The 15,516-nt window shown below is 57.3% G+C and overlaps 1 protein-coding gene across 4 annotated transcripts in view; it reads left to right on the plus strand.

Annotated features, from left to right (window-relative positions):
* The window catches only part of ZMIZ1 (zinc finger MIZ-type containing 1), a 151,035-nt gene extending 135,840 nt beyond the window's left edge, over window positions 1-15,195 (plus strand). For all 4 annotated transcript variants that reach the window (XM_055537375.1, XM_055537392.1, XM_055537385.1 and 1 more), the window contains 9 exons: window positions 1,056-1,161; window positions 2,058-2,218; window positions 3,922-3,989; window positions 4,291-4,359; window positions 4,840-5,084; window positions 6,065-6,184; window positions 6,326-6,492; window positions 9,878-10,135; window positions 11,537-15,195. In XM_055537375.1, coding sequence (XP_055393350.1) covers window positions 1,056-1,161; window positions 2,058-2,218; window positions 3,922-3,989; window positions 4,291-4,359; window positions 4,840-5,084; window positions 6,065-6,184; window positions 6,326-6,492; window positions 9,878-10,135; window positions 11,537-11,644 — 1,302 coding nt within the window. In that variant the 3' untranslated portion in view covers window positions 11,645-15,195. The remainder of the gene's footprint in view (window positions 1-1,055; window positions 1,162-2,057; window positions 2,219-3,921; window positions 3,990-4,290; window positions 4,360-4,839; window positions 5,085-6,064; window positions 6,185-6,325; window positions 6,493-9,877; window positions 10,136-11,536) is intronic.
* Window positions 15,196-15,516: the final 321 nt, after the last annotated feature.

Raw genomic sequence — 15,516 nt, forward strand, 5'->3', positions numbered from 1 at the left:
CAGAGTGATCCTTTAGAAGTACCCCAGAAATGTGCCATTGTCCTCGCCCCCCACCCCCCCGGGACTGTGGGATGAAATTCAGGCCATCGTGCTCTGGCCTTCTCCCCTCTTGCACTACAGCCTTGCACCACTTCTTCCCGGAGCTCTTGGACACCACCTGCCCCCATGCCCACCACCTTCTTCCACTGGGGAAGTTCTGTGTCTCCCTCAAAGCTAGGCTCCATTCATGCCTCATTTGCAAGAAATTTTTATATTCTAATCATCTTTTTCCCCCAGACCCAAGTCTACCAAGTCTGGAGTTAACACCCTCCCTTGATCACCCAGGAGTGCTAGCTCAGAACTCTGTGTGTGTGTGTGTGTGTGTGTGTGTGTGTGTGTGTGTGTGTCTCCTGACCTGTGACTCACTGATCTGGGACCACGTCTGAGCCATGCTCCTCTCCCCCAGCATCAGGGTCTGGTACTCAGGGCTTGCTTGGGAATTTGCAGTTTACCTGCCCCTGCCTGCTGGCCCCCCCTGGAGGAGAAAGAGCTCTGATCCAGCCCTCATGAGGGTTGGGGCTTCAAGACCACCCAGAGATAGGGGTCACAGGACTAGGGATGCTGTCAGAGTGAGGAGCTTGTGGGGGCTTGTTGGAGTGGGCAGTTCTGGAAGGCTTCCTGGAGGAGTGAAGACAACATCCTCTGGCAGGAAGGGTGGAGTAGGCATGATGGGGAACAGCAGGGTGCAAGGGTAGGAAGTGTTTGGCTCCAATCCTGATGCCTTGTGTCCTGTGACTTCCTTTGGTGGGAGCGAGGGGCGGGGGTTGCTATTTGAGCATCAGAGTCAGCTTTGGTGGAGACCCACTGTCCCTGGGGAGTGACCCCTCTCTGGGTCCCCAGATCACAGGTCCCAAGACACATCCTGGTCCTTTAGGGCTCTCCCAGGTCCCAGGGACCCTCTCCTAGCAGGGCATCACTGTGGATGTGGGGCCCTTTGCTGTGTTTAGCCTCTGGCGCACAGTGAGTGGGCATGGGAGCCACATGGCAGGGTCCGAGTCTCCGCTTTTTCTTGGCAGTCCCACCTCTTTGTGCTGCAGCTGGTCCACCGGCCCTCTGTGCGCTCCGTGCTGCAAGGCCTGCTCAAGAAGCGACTCCTGCCTGCAGAGCACTGTATCACGAAAAGTGAGTGGGGGCTCAGGGCTGGAACCAGACCCCAGTCTCTCCACATGCACTGTCCCTCGAGCCTGACAGCACTGGGCCCTGAGGGTCCCCTGGCACCAGCCCCTCCCCCTTCCCCTCCAGTGCCTCTCCTCTGGGGCTGTGGGGACAATCGGATGAGTACACGGTGCTGTTATCACAGGAGATGAGGCAGATTAAACCAGGATACCATGGTGTAGGTAGTCCAGACAGGCTCCCTGGAGGTGATCACCTGGAAGGATGGGAGGAACTGGAGAAGAGGGTTCTTCATTGTGGGGGAAGCACAGAGGTCAGTTGCAGACTGGACTCCTTACCTCAACAGCCCAGGCCTAACTTGAGAGGGAGGGACTTGGCTCCGAGTCCCAAGTGCAGACACTTGGGATCGGGGGCACCATGCAGGAAGTGGGAAGTATGTTCCTACACCCCCTTCAGATGTGCTTCTTCGTATGCTGAGCCCTAGAATCCTGCCAGGCCATTTCCACACTTGCAGAACTAAGTGCAGAAGTGCCTGTGGGGCTTTCCCACCGACCCAGAAAATCAGTGGAGTGCCAGACTGTTTTTGCAGGTTTTGCAGAAAGTCCTGCCTTCCTAGTGAAGACACAGGGCATGAACTGCAGAGACTGGGGGGCTGACGACATGGCCACCTCCAGGGACACTTCACACTTTTCACCTGAAGAGTGTCATTCCAGAGTATTGGGCATCCCAGGGCCCCCAGCATGCCCATCTCCCTCTCACCCAGGCCAAGGTGCCCTGCACCAATTTTTGAGACCTCCCAGTGTTAGGGGGCATGGAGAACCAGGGTGTGCATCAGCCACTTGAGGCAGTGGGGGAAGTACAGGACAGCCTTGCCCTTCTTATCCACTCCTGCCTCTACTCTACAGTCAAGCGGAATTTCAGCAGTGTGGCGGCCTCATCGGGCAACACGACCCTCAATGGGGAGGATGGCGTGGAGCAGACAGCCATCAAGGTGTCTCTGAAGTGCCCCATCACGTTCCGGCGCATCCAGCTGCCTGCTCGAGGCCATGATTGCAAGCATGTCCAGGTGAGCGGTCCTGGGAGGAGCCTCCTGCAACCTCGCTGGGATGGTGATGGGGCAGGCGCAGGCAGCAGGGCTGTCTCCAACCCTGGAAGGATGCCATGGCCATCAGTAGCTATCTCACTCACTCATTCCTGACATCATTTACCCTTCAAGCAACTTCTCTGTGTACTCAGAGCTAGGTCCATCTGGTTTGTGTATTGTCAACGAGCTGTTGAAGTGTCAGGACTTAACTTCTCTGGATTTGAGGAAGTCTCATGAGGTTTTCGGAGAAGGCAATGGCACCCCACTCCAGTACTCTTGCCTGGAAAATCCCATGGACGGAGGAGCCTGGAAGGCTGCAGTCCATGGGTTTGCTGAGGGTCGGACAGGCCTGAGCAACTTCACTTTCAGTTTTCACGTTCATGCATTGGAGAAGGAAATGGCAACCCACTCCAGTGTTCTTGCCTGGAGAATCCCAGGAACTGGGGAGCCTGGTAGGCTGCCGTCTATGGGGTCGCACAGAGTCAGACACGACTGAAGCGACTTAGCAGCAGCAGCAGCATGAGGTTTGACTGAGCAGTTAGGATGGATGTAAACCTCACTGGTGGGACCTGCTTCTTCCCTATGAACCAAGAGACGTGAACAATACAGAAGATGAAGTAGTAACAAGGTTAGAAATAAGAGGATGGCACCCCAACCCCCAAAATGAAAGTGCTGGGGATGTGGAATTCAGGCTTCATTGGTTATGCACTATCATAGCAACTCATGCTTCCCCTCTAAGCCTCAGTACCTCCTCTGGGCCATGGGGACAGTTTCCTTGTCCAACTTACAGAACTCTTTGAATATAACAGATAATGACGATCGTCATGATGTCTATAAATGGGAGAGGTAGCCACTCACTTCTTTTTGTTTCCTCTCTCAGAAGGAGCGAGAAAGAATTAAAGAGACCTCTTCTGGAGCCCCAGAGGGCTCCAGAACTGGATTTAGACAGCCCCAGCCCTGGCAGATGTCATAAGCCAGCTGGAAATACTGCCCTTTTGGCCACCATGGCTGATGTGAGCCTGAGAGCAGGGGCATCTCTGCCCGGCTCGTCTTGAGGCCTTGCCCTGAGCACGTGCTCAGGAAGTGGCCGTGGGTTGAGTGCCTAGTCACAGTTTGGGTGGCTAGACACAGGCAGCCCTAGAGGGTGAGATGCATTGGGTGGGAGCTACCCTGGGGCCAGGCCAGCCACACCCTCAGCCCCCACCCTCTCACAACAGGCCCCAAGGGCTTCATAGTGGGCCAGGAGCCCCCCTCCATCAAAAGCTCTTTCCTTGGGAAAACGGGGGCAGGGGACGTCTGGTTGCCTAATTTGTCTCATACATGCTGATGAACCAGATGGGGTGTGTCCTCCCTGCGTGGGCTCGGCCAGTGAGAGGGGCAGGATTGGTGAGGGGCGGCTGCAGGGGAAGGCTGCTCGGAGGCCATGGGTCATCTGGTGCACAGGGCTGGTATGAGGAGGGCCGGGCACAGCGTTGCAGGGACTCGGCGTGGCCCATAGGCTGTATGCACAGCAGAAAATAGGCAAAATTATCACTCCACCCAGCCCCCCAGCCCTGGGTCTCTCCATCACCTGTCTCCCTCCCTGGTGGGACATCTTCATGAGGGTCCCAGAGGCAGTTCGGGTTGCATGTAAGTGGTTTCTGAGGGCCCTGGGCTCATCTGTCTTTGTCTCTCGGCCTCTGCAGTGCTTTGATTTGGAGTCATACCTGCAGCTGAACTGCGAGAGAGGGACCTGGAGGTGTCCTGTGTGCAAGTAAGTGACACCGGCCTCAGCATAAGCACAGTCACCTGGCCGTGGGAGGAGCTCTGGGCCTGTTCTGTGGGGTCCAGCCACCTCCCACCTGCCCTAAATGCATAGCAGAGGGGCTCAGATTACAGGGGCAATGCATAGTCCCCTTGTACCAAGCTGTCGCAAAGCTGCCCTCTCCTGTTGGTGCCCCAGTAGTACCCAGAGGCAGGCGCCGAGTCTCTTGGACACACTGGGGAGGAGCGGGCTGTGTCTCCACGCCTTAGGGTCCAGGAGCCAAGCCCAAGCCCTGCCTCTCCTTTTCCAGTAAAACCGCTCTGCTGGAGGGCCTGGAAGTGGATCAGTACATGTGGGGCATCCTGAATGCCATCCAACAGTAAGTAGGCCTCTCCACGCGGGGAAGGGGTGGGGGGGGCAGCAAGAATGCGGGCCCTGATGGTATGAGGTGAGCATACATGGTTGCCCCTGATAATTTATCCCCCACTGGGCCGGCAGACCATTTTCCCACATTCCTCACCTCTCTGCAAATTTAAGGACTTGTCTACCTGGGGGCAGATGAACTTTCCAGGAAGGACCACGCTCAGTCAGAGCAGGAAGCTGACAGTCCTGCAGCGGTGGCCATGCCGGGAGTGCGGGCTTTGGGGCCAGCCGCACAGCCACTTGCTTTTCCTAGCCTCAGTCTCCCCTTCTCTCCAAAGATGTAAAAGTCTCCCATACCTCTGTTGTAGGCAGAGTGTGATGGGAATGGGGGCAGAGGGAGCCTGGATGAGAGCATCACAATGTCTGTTCAAGCGGGAGGCTCTTGTGTCTACGACCGGGTACCCAGGCCCCCAGCTCTGCCCCTTTGTTCCCCCAGCTCCGAGTTTGAAGAGGTCACCATCGACCCCACGTGCAGCTGGAGGCCAGTGCCCATCAAGTCGGACCTACACATTAAAGATGACCCTGATGGCATCCCCTCCAAGAGGTTCAAGACCATGAGTCCCAGCCAGATGATCATGCCCAATGTCATGGACATGATCGCCGCCCTGGGCCCTGGCCCATCCCCTTATCCACTCCCGCCTCCACCTGGGAGCACCAACTCCAACGACTACAGCAGCCAAGGTGGGTGACGGCCGATGAGGAGGGAGGGAGAAGCCATGGCAGGGGCCCAGGATTTCTGGGGTGGTGGTGGCAGGTGCAGGGAAGCTGTAGTGTGAAGAGGCAGCGGTAACTTGCCCCCAAAAACACCACACCGCTGGCCTTGGGTGCAGTGCCATCCTTCCTTCTCCGTCCCACTGCTTGGTTCCATCCAGCCCTGCGGGTTGGTACCCAGTTGGGAAGGCATGTGTGAGATGCTGCCCCGTGAGCCAGCCTCCTGCCCCTCGCACCCCACCCTGCTCAGCCTCCTCTCCTGACTCCTGGAGCTCCCGGGCCGGCAGCTGCCGATCTCAGGGGCTTCCGAGCCCCTTTGCTTGAGACGTTGCCACCACCTGCTCCTGGAGTTCTGGCCCTTCCCCAGGCCCCCTGTGTTCCTTCCAATGGTCTGCGTATTGGCCCTGTCCCTGCGACTCTCCCACCCTCTGAGAGACAAGAGTCCAGGAGCCTGGAGCACCAGCCTTCAGCCGCTGAGGTCACCGTCACTGTCAGGCCCAGCTGCACTGCACTGCCCTCGGTTCCCAGAGAGCACCCTCCCTGCCCCCAGAAGGCTGGGGATGGCAGCACCCACGGAATCCCTGCCCTTAGGTTCCCAGGGCTTCAGGATGATCAGATTTCTCAGAGAGGTTAGCCTACCTAGCCAGAGTCCCACAGCGTACTGAGGGGCCCAGCTTTCCAGCGTGCTGATCCTCTGTCTCGCCGCCACCGCACCGTGAAGGGAGCAGCGGCTTGGGGGCCAGACAGCTAACTTCTCAGGGTGGACTCTCAAATCTAACACGGCTTCCTTTTGTACTGAGCAGATTCTGGCCACCTGCTCTGGGCCTGGGTCGTCCCAGTGATGAAGGGCAGGCATGTGGTGGCTGCAGGGGAGCAGGTCTGGGGGCTAGCTCAGCAAATCCTGTAGAGAGTTCAGACTTGGGCCTCATTCTAGGACCCTCTGCCGACAGGAGTCCCACCCACCCCGTCCCCCTACGCTGGCCCTGCTTGTAGCTGTAGACCAGCAGACACCTGGGGATGCGAAGGACCACAGGAGAAGGCCACCCTGGGCCCCACCATACAGCCTGGAGGTCTGAGCTGCCAGAGCCGACCCTAGCCTTGCAGGGGGTTAGGCCTGGGTTCTTCGTTTCCACACTCTGATTCCCTGGGCAGCGGGTGGGGGGGCATATTCCCTTTGGATAACACCCCTCCCCATCTGGTTCCATCCCCAGGAAACAACTACCAAGGCCATGGCAACTTTGACTTCCCCCACGGGAACCCCGGCGGGACGTCCATGAATGACTTCATGCACGGGCCCCCCCAGCTCTCCCACCCCCCGGACATGCCCAACAACATGGCCACCCTCGAGAAGCCCCTCAGTCACCCCATGCAGGAGACTGTGAGTACCTGTTCCTTGCCCATGACCCTCCACCTCCCCGGTGCCCCCAGCCCCAGTGTGGGGCTGTTTGGGACAGAGTGCTCCCCTGGACCTTTCTGATGTTTGCCTGGTTCCCTCCCAGGCAAAGGGGAGGGCAGAGAGTTGAGTCTGGGGACTCAGGAGGGAGTGGGGGGCCTAACCGAGGCTGGGTCATGGCTCAACAGCATCCCTGGATTTGGCTGTTTCACCCAGGACATCAGGTTCTCAGATGGGGGAAACTTCAGGCTCTTACCTGCACATACATACTGCATATACATGCATACGTGCGGATGCCTGCACACACCCCACACGCTGGCCCACACACTGCCGTACACATGGCACACATCTTAACACACGCACACGCACACACACACACACAGACATGCCGTCCCCTCTTACACACTCTTACACTGACTTATCATAGCTCCATCCAGCCATCTAGAATTTTGTCCCAAACCCAATCACTTTACTCCCTGAGAGTCTGATTACCTCCTTCTTCAAAAAGAAAAGTGAGGACATCTACTTATCCCAAAAGGATTCACTTCTCATCCTGTTTCACATATTAACACACACTCTATCGCTGAGAAAGCCCCTTTGGGTGAGGTGCCCTGTGCTGTCCCTTCTCTTCCTGTGGCCCCAGCAGCAGTGGTGGGAGGTCTGACCACCCCCCAGGTCCTCATCTAGGCAGCGCTGGATGATCCCACTTGGTCTAGTGGGCATTCTCTGAGCTTGACCTCCTGGCTGTGCCTTGTATCAGTTGCAAGCAAGACAGACCCAGGCCTCATGCTCATGGAGCAGAAGTTCTGGTGGTGCCTGGATGGAGGAAACACAGTTGGTGTTTTGGGAGAGCCGAGGCCCAGGCGCTGAAGACTGAGGCCTCGGTTATTCTTTGTGTCTCTCATCTTAGCTAAGGGGCAGTCACGGAGGGCCTGGCAGTAGGTCCTGGGTCACAGCTGCCAGAGGGAGGGGGCCAGGGGGTCTCGTCCACGCCCAGAGGTGGGGTTGGGCCTGCACCCGAAGGCACCTCTTCAGGCTCTCCATGCTCCACGGTGTGGCCTCGAAGGAAGGGGCTTCTGGATTGTACTGTGTTCCCCACACTTGACATGGAATTGGCTCTGCCACTGGGCCAGGAGATTGTCCTGTACACCAGAGCCACTAATTCTCAGCCGGACCGACTATTAACCAGGACTCTGAGTAAGGGGCACTGTAGCAGCTTGCCCACAGGAACCCAGAATGCCACATCAGAAATAGCTGCTTTCACAGGCCTTTGGCCATGTTTTTGTAAGTTACTTTTTGCCCTGTGGGGCTTCTGATTTCTGGGAGCCTTTCTCCTGGCCCCCTTCCCTAGCCCTGCTCCCCAGGATCTCAGTATTTCATGCCCAGGAGTCACCCAGATCACCCCCTGACCCCATATTCACATGGCACCTTCTGAGTCCTCACAATTCCCAACACTCGAACATGGCAGTGGGGGCAGTGTTTCCTTCCTCTGTCCAACAAGACTCTCTCCTACCTTGTTAGTTCTGCTGCCTGGGGTCTTTGCAGAGGGATCTAAGCCTGTGAGTTGACTCCACAGCCCCCCAGGATGCTTCTCAAATATGCACTGTCGTCGCCCGTTTCTGGGCTTGTGTTAGATGGTGACTAGACCCAGAAGTACAGATGCACAAGGTGATGGGGTGCAATCACAGGGCGACCAACCCCCCACACCGGCCCAAGCAGAGCAGCCTCGCCCGGCTGAGCACGAGGCCAGAAGGATTCACAGTGCACAGTGGGAGGGCCCCAAGCAGGCGCTCGTTCACCCAAGGCCTCTCCTGTGCCAAGTGGGAGGTTGACGGGTGTGTTGGCAGCCCCAGAGAGCACCTGCCCCTCCAGGCTCCGAGGTAATTCCAGCAAGATGTCAGGGCCAAGCAGGGCAGCTGTGTCAGCAGATCCAGGGGACTGTCTGTCTGGGGCTGGGCTGCTCCAGGTGTGTGGAGCCCTCTCCTGCCCCCCACTTCCCAGAGCAGTCACTGTGGAGCACCGCAGGCATGGGGAGGAGTCATAGGCTGGCCTCACACTGACAGCCGTGGTGGCTGTCCCTCCAGCCCCTCCTGGTCCTTCTTACTTCGTCTGCATCCCACACATGTTCCCCCAGGGTCACCAGCCTTAAGGTCATGGGGACATCGCCTGTTCTCAGGGCTCCAGGCTGTAGGGGCAGTGCTTGCAGGGGGCCACCCGAACTGTGGGCAGAGGCCGGCCCACAGCAAGGCCCGGAAAACAACTTTTAGGAGAAACAGGAAGAGGAACTGGGTTCTCTGGAGATCGGGATGGTGTGGCTGCTGTTTGCAAACCCACGAAGGAAGTGTCAATATTTCTGTGTGGCCCAGAAGACGGGGCAGGGAGGAGGGTAATGAAAAACCACAGAGACAAGTGGCCACCTGGCTGCCCATTCCAAGTGAGCAAGCAGCCTGGCCCGTCAGGGAGCTCTGTGCACTAGCAGAGTGTGACGGGCGTTGGGGCCGTCGCTTGGGGAATGCCGGAGATGGGGCCAGGACCTGGACTCAGCCTTTCACTCTGAGATCTGAGCTCTGAAGGCAGGACTGCTTGAGGCAGCAAACAGGGGAAGTGTAACTCTCACTCACTCACGCCTGTGTCCCCTGCCCACCCACAGCCCCTGTGCACGTGGGGCGGGGGTGGGCCCTTAGGTTGTCTACGAGATAAGCATGTCGCGGACGCCCAGGTGGGCGGCTAGCAGGCAGGATTCGGAAGCCCCGGGTCTGCTCCTTTTCCATGGGCTCAATTACACCCTACCTGGGGCAGCAGGCAGAGCTTGCACCAGAGCCTGTGCGCCCAGCATCACCCCCAGCCCAGGGCCCACGTGGGGGCGCAGACCCCCACCCCGAGCTGCACGCCTGCCCCATGCTGTCGTCCATGTCTGCTCTCCGCCAGCCCAGCGCGGGCCTGCAGCACGCCGCCAGCAGCGCTCCTGCCCACCGCCCTGCCCCCTGGACACATGCCCATTTCGCTTCTCCATCCTGCCCTTGCTGTTGTTCATTGTGCTGGTGTCCGGGCCAGGGAGGCAGAGGGGCTCCCAGGGGCCTGCCTGGACCCCGAGGTCTCAGTGTCTCCGCTCATCTCAGAGCCCTTGGCTGCCTCCCTCCCGGCCCCACGTGGCCTCAGCCTCCCTGACGGGCGGTTTCCGGGGCAGGATTTTTGTTTGTTTGTTTCTCTGCAGAGGGAAAAAAAAAAAGCATTCAGCTTTGTAGAGGGGTGGCTTTGTTTTGGGGGTTTGTTATTTTCCTGGTTTGGTTTGGTTTTCATTTCTCCAGGCGTCTCGTCGCTGTACCTTGTCACCTCACCTCTCTTTTTCCTGCTCTCTCCTCCTCCACAGATGCCACACGCTGGCAGTTCTGACCAGCCCCATCCCTCCATACAACAAGGTTTGCACGTCCCACACCCCAGCAGCCAGTCAGGGCCTCCATTACATCACAGTGGGGCTCCTCCTCCTCCTTCCCAGCCTCCCCGGCAACCGCCACAGGCCGCTCCCGGCAACCATCCACACAGCGACCTGACCTTTAACCCCTCCTCAGCCTTAGAGGGTCAGGCCGGAGCGCAGGGAGCATCTGACATGCCGGAGCCTTCGCTGGATGTAAGTTGGGGTCACCACATGCCTTGGCCTGGGGCTAGGCCTGGCGCCGGGACCTGTCAGAGAGCAGGGGCGGGTGTTGAGGGCCCGAGTCCCGGGGTGGAGGAGGCATAGCTGTGAGGAGGGGTGGGCGGCCGGAGGGTGGGCCCCGCCAACCTACCTCCCCTGGCTCCAGGACCAGGGAACCCCACAGCAGGCCAGCCCCCTCCCCCTCGCTGCTGACCCCGCCCCCGTCCCCTTGGCCACAGTCCTGCAGGCCAGCCCTGCCCCGCCTCGCCCAGGCCCCCGTAGAGTCCCTCTGGGCTGGTCCTGGAGGCAGCCCGAGAGGGTCCCCACCCGTCCCCCCCTTCCCCTTCCCCCACATCGGCTTGCCATCTCCGCGTCTGCCACACTTTCTGGCCCCGCGGCACGGGCGGGGCTGGAGGGACAGGGTCCGTCCGTCTGCGTCGCTGGTGTATGTCTGTCTGCAGTTTCTAGTCTGTGTGTCGTCCATGCCCTGTGCTTCTGCTCGCTCCATCGCTCACTGTGAGAGGCCCCGGTCACACTGCGGGTGGTGGTGACTGAGGTGGGAGTGGGAAGCTGAGATTTAGGGATCACCCCCTCCCACCCCCCCCACGTTGAGAACTGAATGATCTGGAAGGTGGAGCAGGGGGACACTGGGTGATGGGTGCTGGGTAGCTGGGCAGGGCTGCAGGGAGAGGGACACAGCACTTGCCCCTCCCATCCCTCATCCCTAGACTCTATAGAATCCCAGACAGGAGGCCCGCCCTCTCCTCCATCACTCCTTTCCCTCACGCCCCAGCCCCAGCAGGAGTCACCCTTGATCTCTGTAGTGAATGGGGCTCACTCGGCTTTTTGGCCATCTTGAGTTCTTGTCTGACTCTCCTCCCCAGACCAGGCCAGGGCAGGTGCTTGTAGATTGATAAGGGTTCCCCCGTGAGATCAGAAGATTCCAAGGACCTCGCAGGAGAGGGTAGGGTTGGTCTGCCAGCCAGCCACGGGCTCAGCAAGGACCCAGGAGTTCTTGGGTGAGGTGTGGGGTGGTGGGATCCAAAGAGATCACCCAGCCTTACGTGCAAGCCACTTGTTTTTCCTGGGAGGCCCAAGTGACCCCCAGTTGCTGTGGCAAGTATGAGGATTACTCTGTTCATTGAGGAGCCCTCCCAGCTGGTGGACTGAGGGCCCCACCGTCCAGACTTGAAGTGAGCACGGTGTGCCCCAGACCAGCATGGTGGCCCGGGGGCATCTGGGGACCACGAACACTTAGTCTCCCCTGTTTGGGCCAGGACCCCAGGAGGCAGGTCGGGGGCAAGTGAACAGGCCGGGGGTGCCCTGCCTTCCTCGCCTTGGGCTGGCCCAGCCCTCGGCCGACACCTCAACTGGGCTTCTGTACTTCTCTTCCAGCTCCTTCCAGAACTCACAAACCCCGACGAGCTCCTCTCGTACCTGGATCCCCCCGACCTGCCGAGCAATAGTAACGATGACCTCCTGTCTCTCTTTGAGAACAACTGAAGCCCACCCCTGCATCGGGGCCACCCCTCCCCACTCGGCCTCCTTCCCCGTCTGCCCCACACACTTCCCCGCTGGGAGCCCGAGCCCTCTGACCGCCCCTTCTGCGGCCTTCAGAGCCAAGGGGCAGGAGGGTGCGCTGTGAAGGCGGTGCGGGTCTGGCGCCCACGCCCAGAGCAGGCCCTGAAGATGACCCTCAAGATGGGGCAACAGCCCAGGGAGGGGGCACACGCTGATGGCGGCTTCCAGACGACCCTCCAGTGCCCCCCAGATTCTTCCAGTTTGTAAACTGTAACCCAGCTTCCCTGCTTCCTGGCCCAGAGCCATCTCCAAGTGACTGTGACCCTGAGAGAGAGCCCCCCAGACCCCAGCGGCCCCAAGCCTTGGAGGAGCAGCAGCGGTTGGCAGCAGTGAGAACGGCCTGCCCACCACCACCACCACCACCACCACCACCACCCACAGAAAAGCACAAACCCCTGGGCAAGAGAACTCTCAGGGGCCAAGGTTATCGCTTTGACCCCAGACCTCTTAAGCCAGGATACCCTATGAACAGTCTCAGAAAGCAGAGAAAAAAGACAAGATTTGGTGTTTGGGAGAGGGAGAGCCATTCACCCTCTTGCTCGGGGATGGGTGGAAAAAGGGAGTCAGGGCCTCTCGAAGCCAGGATGGCCCTAGAACCACTGACTCAGGCCAGGGCCCAGCCTTGGGGGGACGGGGGTGCAGAGAAAGAACCCAGCTGAAATTATTGTGCCCGTAGTTGGAGGGAGGGGGGCCACCGGTCAAAGTTGGAGTCCAATAGAATCAACAACTTACAGTTTTGCTCCAAGCCTCTCCTTTTTTTTAAACGACCGCAACAAAGCTACGAAGTCACTTGGAGAAGAGGAACATTGGACTTGGACAGCAAGCGAACCATTTCTCCCCATGTGTTCTGCTTCCTTCCTCTGCTCCCCCCACAACCCCTCTGAGACTGTTATGTGGGACACCCACGTCCCTCTGTCCCAGTGCCCGTGTCCGCCCGGACAGCAGGGTGGGTGGTGGAAAGGCAGGGCATGCAAGGGCTCAGCAGCAGGAACCCCGGGCGTCGCTCCCTCTCCGGCTCCTCTGTCTGTCTGGTCTGTGCTCCAGGCTGCCCCGGGCTCCAGCCCAGCCCATCGCCGTGTGTGTGCCAGGATCAAGCATCGCATGGTGTTTCTGTGGCTGTCTCAGCCCCAGCTCTTGGCCGCCAGCCTCTCCCTCGCTTCGTGTCCCTCTGCTCTTGCAAGCTCACCCCACACTCCTGCTCCAGCAGAAGCAGCCTCTGGTCTACCCTCCGTGCTTTGCTCCGTCCCGCCAACCGCTCGCTCTCACAGTGCCCCGGGTAGCTTTCTGTGCATCCGTTTTGTTCCAGGCTCCCCTGTGCTCCCCGAGCCACGTGGGCTGTGATGTTGGGCGGTTGGGTCGCTTGGATCTCCTCTGTAAATTTGTCGTGCCCCTCCCCTGCTGCTGCCCGGGACCTTCACTCGCTCCCCCATTCACTGTCTGTTTTCAGTCTCTGTCTCCCCCTCTGTTGGCCGGGGGACACCCAGCACTCCTCTGGATTTGACCGGAACGTTGGCCCCGGCTGTTGACTTCCGGTCACTGAACCAGACGGCCCGGCACAAAGTTTTCTGTAGGAAAGCTGCCATTGTCCCTCCCCGACCCCTTTCCTTTGTCCCGTTGTTGAGGTTTTTTCAAACAGCGTGGTGTTCTGTATGCAAATCAATTATTTTAAGAATTGCTTTTGTAAATATCTTTGTGAATATTTTAGTATTGTCTTTGATAATATTCAACATTTTCATGACCTGGTTATAGCCTTTGCTGGTGTTTTTAAAATACCTTGACTCAACGACAAAGACCGAGTCCCTTTTTTAAAAAAAAAAAACAACAAACAAAAACAAAAAAGCAACCAGGGCCATTTGTACAGATGAAGGGATGAAAAGCATGGGTGGCTGTACCGTGAGTTAGACGAAGACCAGGCTACCCACTGTTGGGAGCCATCCCCAGTTGGCTGGTGGGGACACATGCGGCCATCTCCGACCAGTGACCCTTAGCCCCAGCTGTGTCAGGCCATCTGGGGATGCCCCTCCCCAGACAGACCTATAGATGCCTTCCTTAGAATTTCCCGCTTCCTGCCTTGCAAGACTGTCTCAAAAAGGCCTGGGTGTGTTCTTGTTATCAGGGTGTCCCCACTCTGCTCACCAACTTACCCACAGCTTTCTAGCACAGAGGGTCTATCTACTGCCCACAACCCAGGCTCTGGGCACCTCCCTCATCCGTCTCTGAGTAAGCCGTGGGCTCAGCACCCTGAGGTGGATTTCCTGGGTCCCCTCTCAAGCAAGCCTCCACCAGCAAGTTCAGCAAAGAGCTTTCCAGACCTGCGGTGCCTGCATCCTGCACTCTGGGCACGTACTCTTCCAGAGCGATTTTGGAGCCGGGTTGGTGGGGTGGGGGTAGGAGGGTAGGCATCAAGGTGTCTGGGGCTGGAACGAGCCCTAGTTGGTGACACATTCAGGTGACGACGGCTTCCCCAAGCAAGAGCGGTTCTGAACTCCGGGGAGATGCTTCCCTGACTCTTTTGGATGACTACTTGGAGCCATACATAACCTCAGCAAAAACGATGCCTCAGCAAGCCACTTCTCCATGACAAGCGTCCACCCAGGCCACAGGCACGGTGCTGTCTCCACTCCACGGAATGGACAGGCGCCAGCAGGCGGCGGGAAGGCCCAGTACAAGCAATCACCCATCTTCTTGGTTTGAAGCTTTACCCATGGATCATATTCCTGTAGCCATTTTTATTTTTTAAGGAACTAATACTTTCTCCCTAATGGAAGCCCTGAGCCCCCAGAGAGCTCCACGCCTGCTCCCTCGGCCTCACCCAACCAGACAGGGCGACGCGGGCAGCAGCCACTCAAGGGACATGTGTACATATGTAAATGAGAAATAGAGACATGTTAACAGATGCATTCATTTCCCTCGGAATGTGTATTGTTTTTATTTTACGGAACAAAACAAAAAGGCTTGGAACTCCATCTTAATGTGGGAAAAAAAAACTAGATCCTGTCTGTTAGCGTCTGTGAGGTCTCTCTCCGCATCTGTCTCATCATGTAATATACTCTGACTCTGTGTGGAAAGGAATTTTTTTGTTCCGTTTTTGTTTTTATTTTACCTACATGTACTATTTAGCTTCAGTGTACTAGTCCCGCCACCTGTGTGTTTTTAGGGTGCTATGGAAATAATGAAAAGAAACGGGGATTTCAGAAGAAAATTGTAACCAAATTCATCCTTTGTATAATTTTTGATATCATGATCGCAGGTGATTGACACACACACATGAACACACACCCACCGTGCAGCCTGAAGTAACCCCCACAGCGACGTCATCGTCTTTGTACATCTCTGTACAATGCAATCATTTCATACTTTAAACTGGTCAGAAAACTAATTGTGATTTCTAGTCTTGCAAAACTGTATGTAGTTAGATGATGTGACAGCCTCTAATATTTATCTAATAAATATGTATTCAGATGAAACCTGTATATTAGGTGTTCATGTGGTTATTTTGTATTTAAAGATCAAATTATTTGACTATTGCTAGACATTTCTATACTCTGTTGTAACACTGAGGTATCTCATTTGCCCATGTTAATTTTTTTTCTAAATAAATGGACAAAAACGAAGGTTTGGCGAACTAGCAATTTTGTGAATGGTAAGGAGTGGTTTGGGTGTTTGCTGGTTTTGCTTTATCAACCGCCACCCCTGCCCGATCCCCTGCAAAACAAAACAAACAAAAACTATGCAGACAGGTGTTAAGTCGAGGAGCCCCTGATACAGGGGTCCCTGCAGGAACCTGGAACCTA

This window comes from Bubalus kerabau, chromosome 1 (genome assembly GCF_029407905.1).
Source record: "Bubalus kerabau isolate K-KA32 ecotype Philippines breed swamp buffalo chromosome 1, PCC_UOA_SB_1v2, whole genome shotgun sequence".
Lineage (NCBI taxonomy): Eukaryota > Metazoa > Chordata > Mammalia > Artiodactyla > Bovidae > Bubalus > Bubalus kerabau.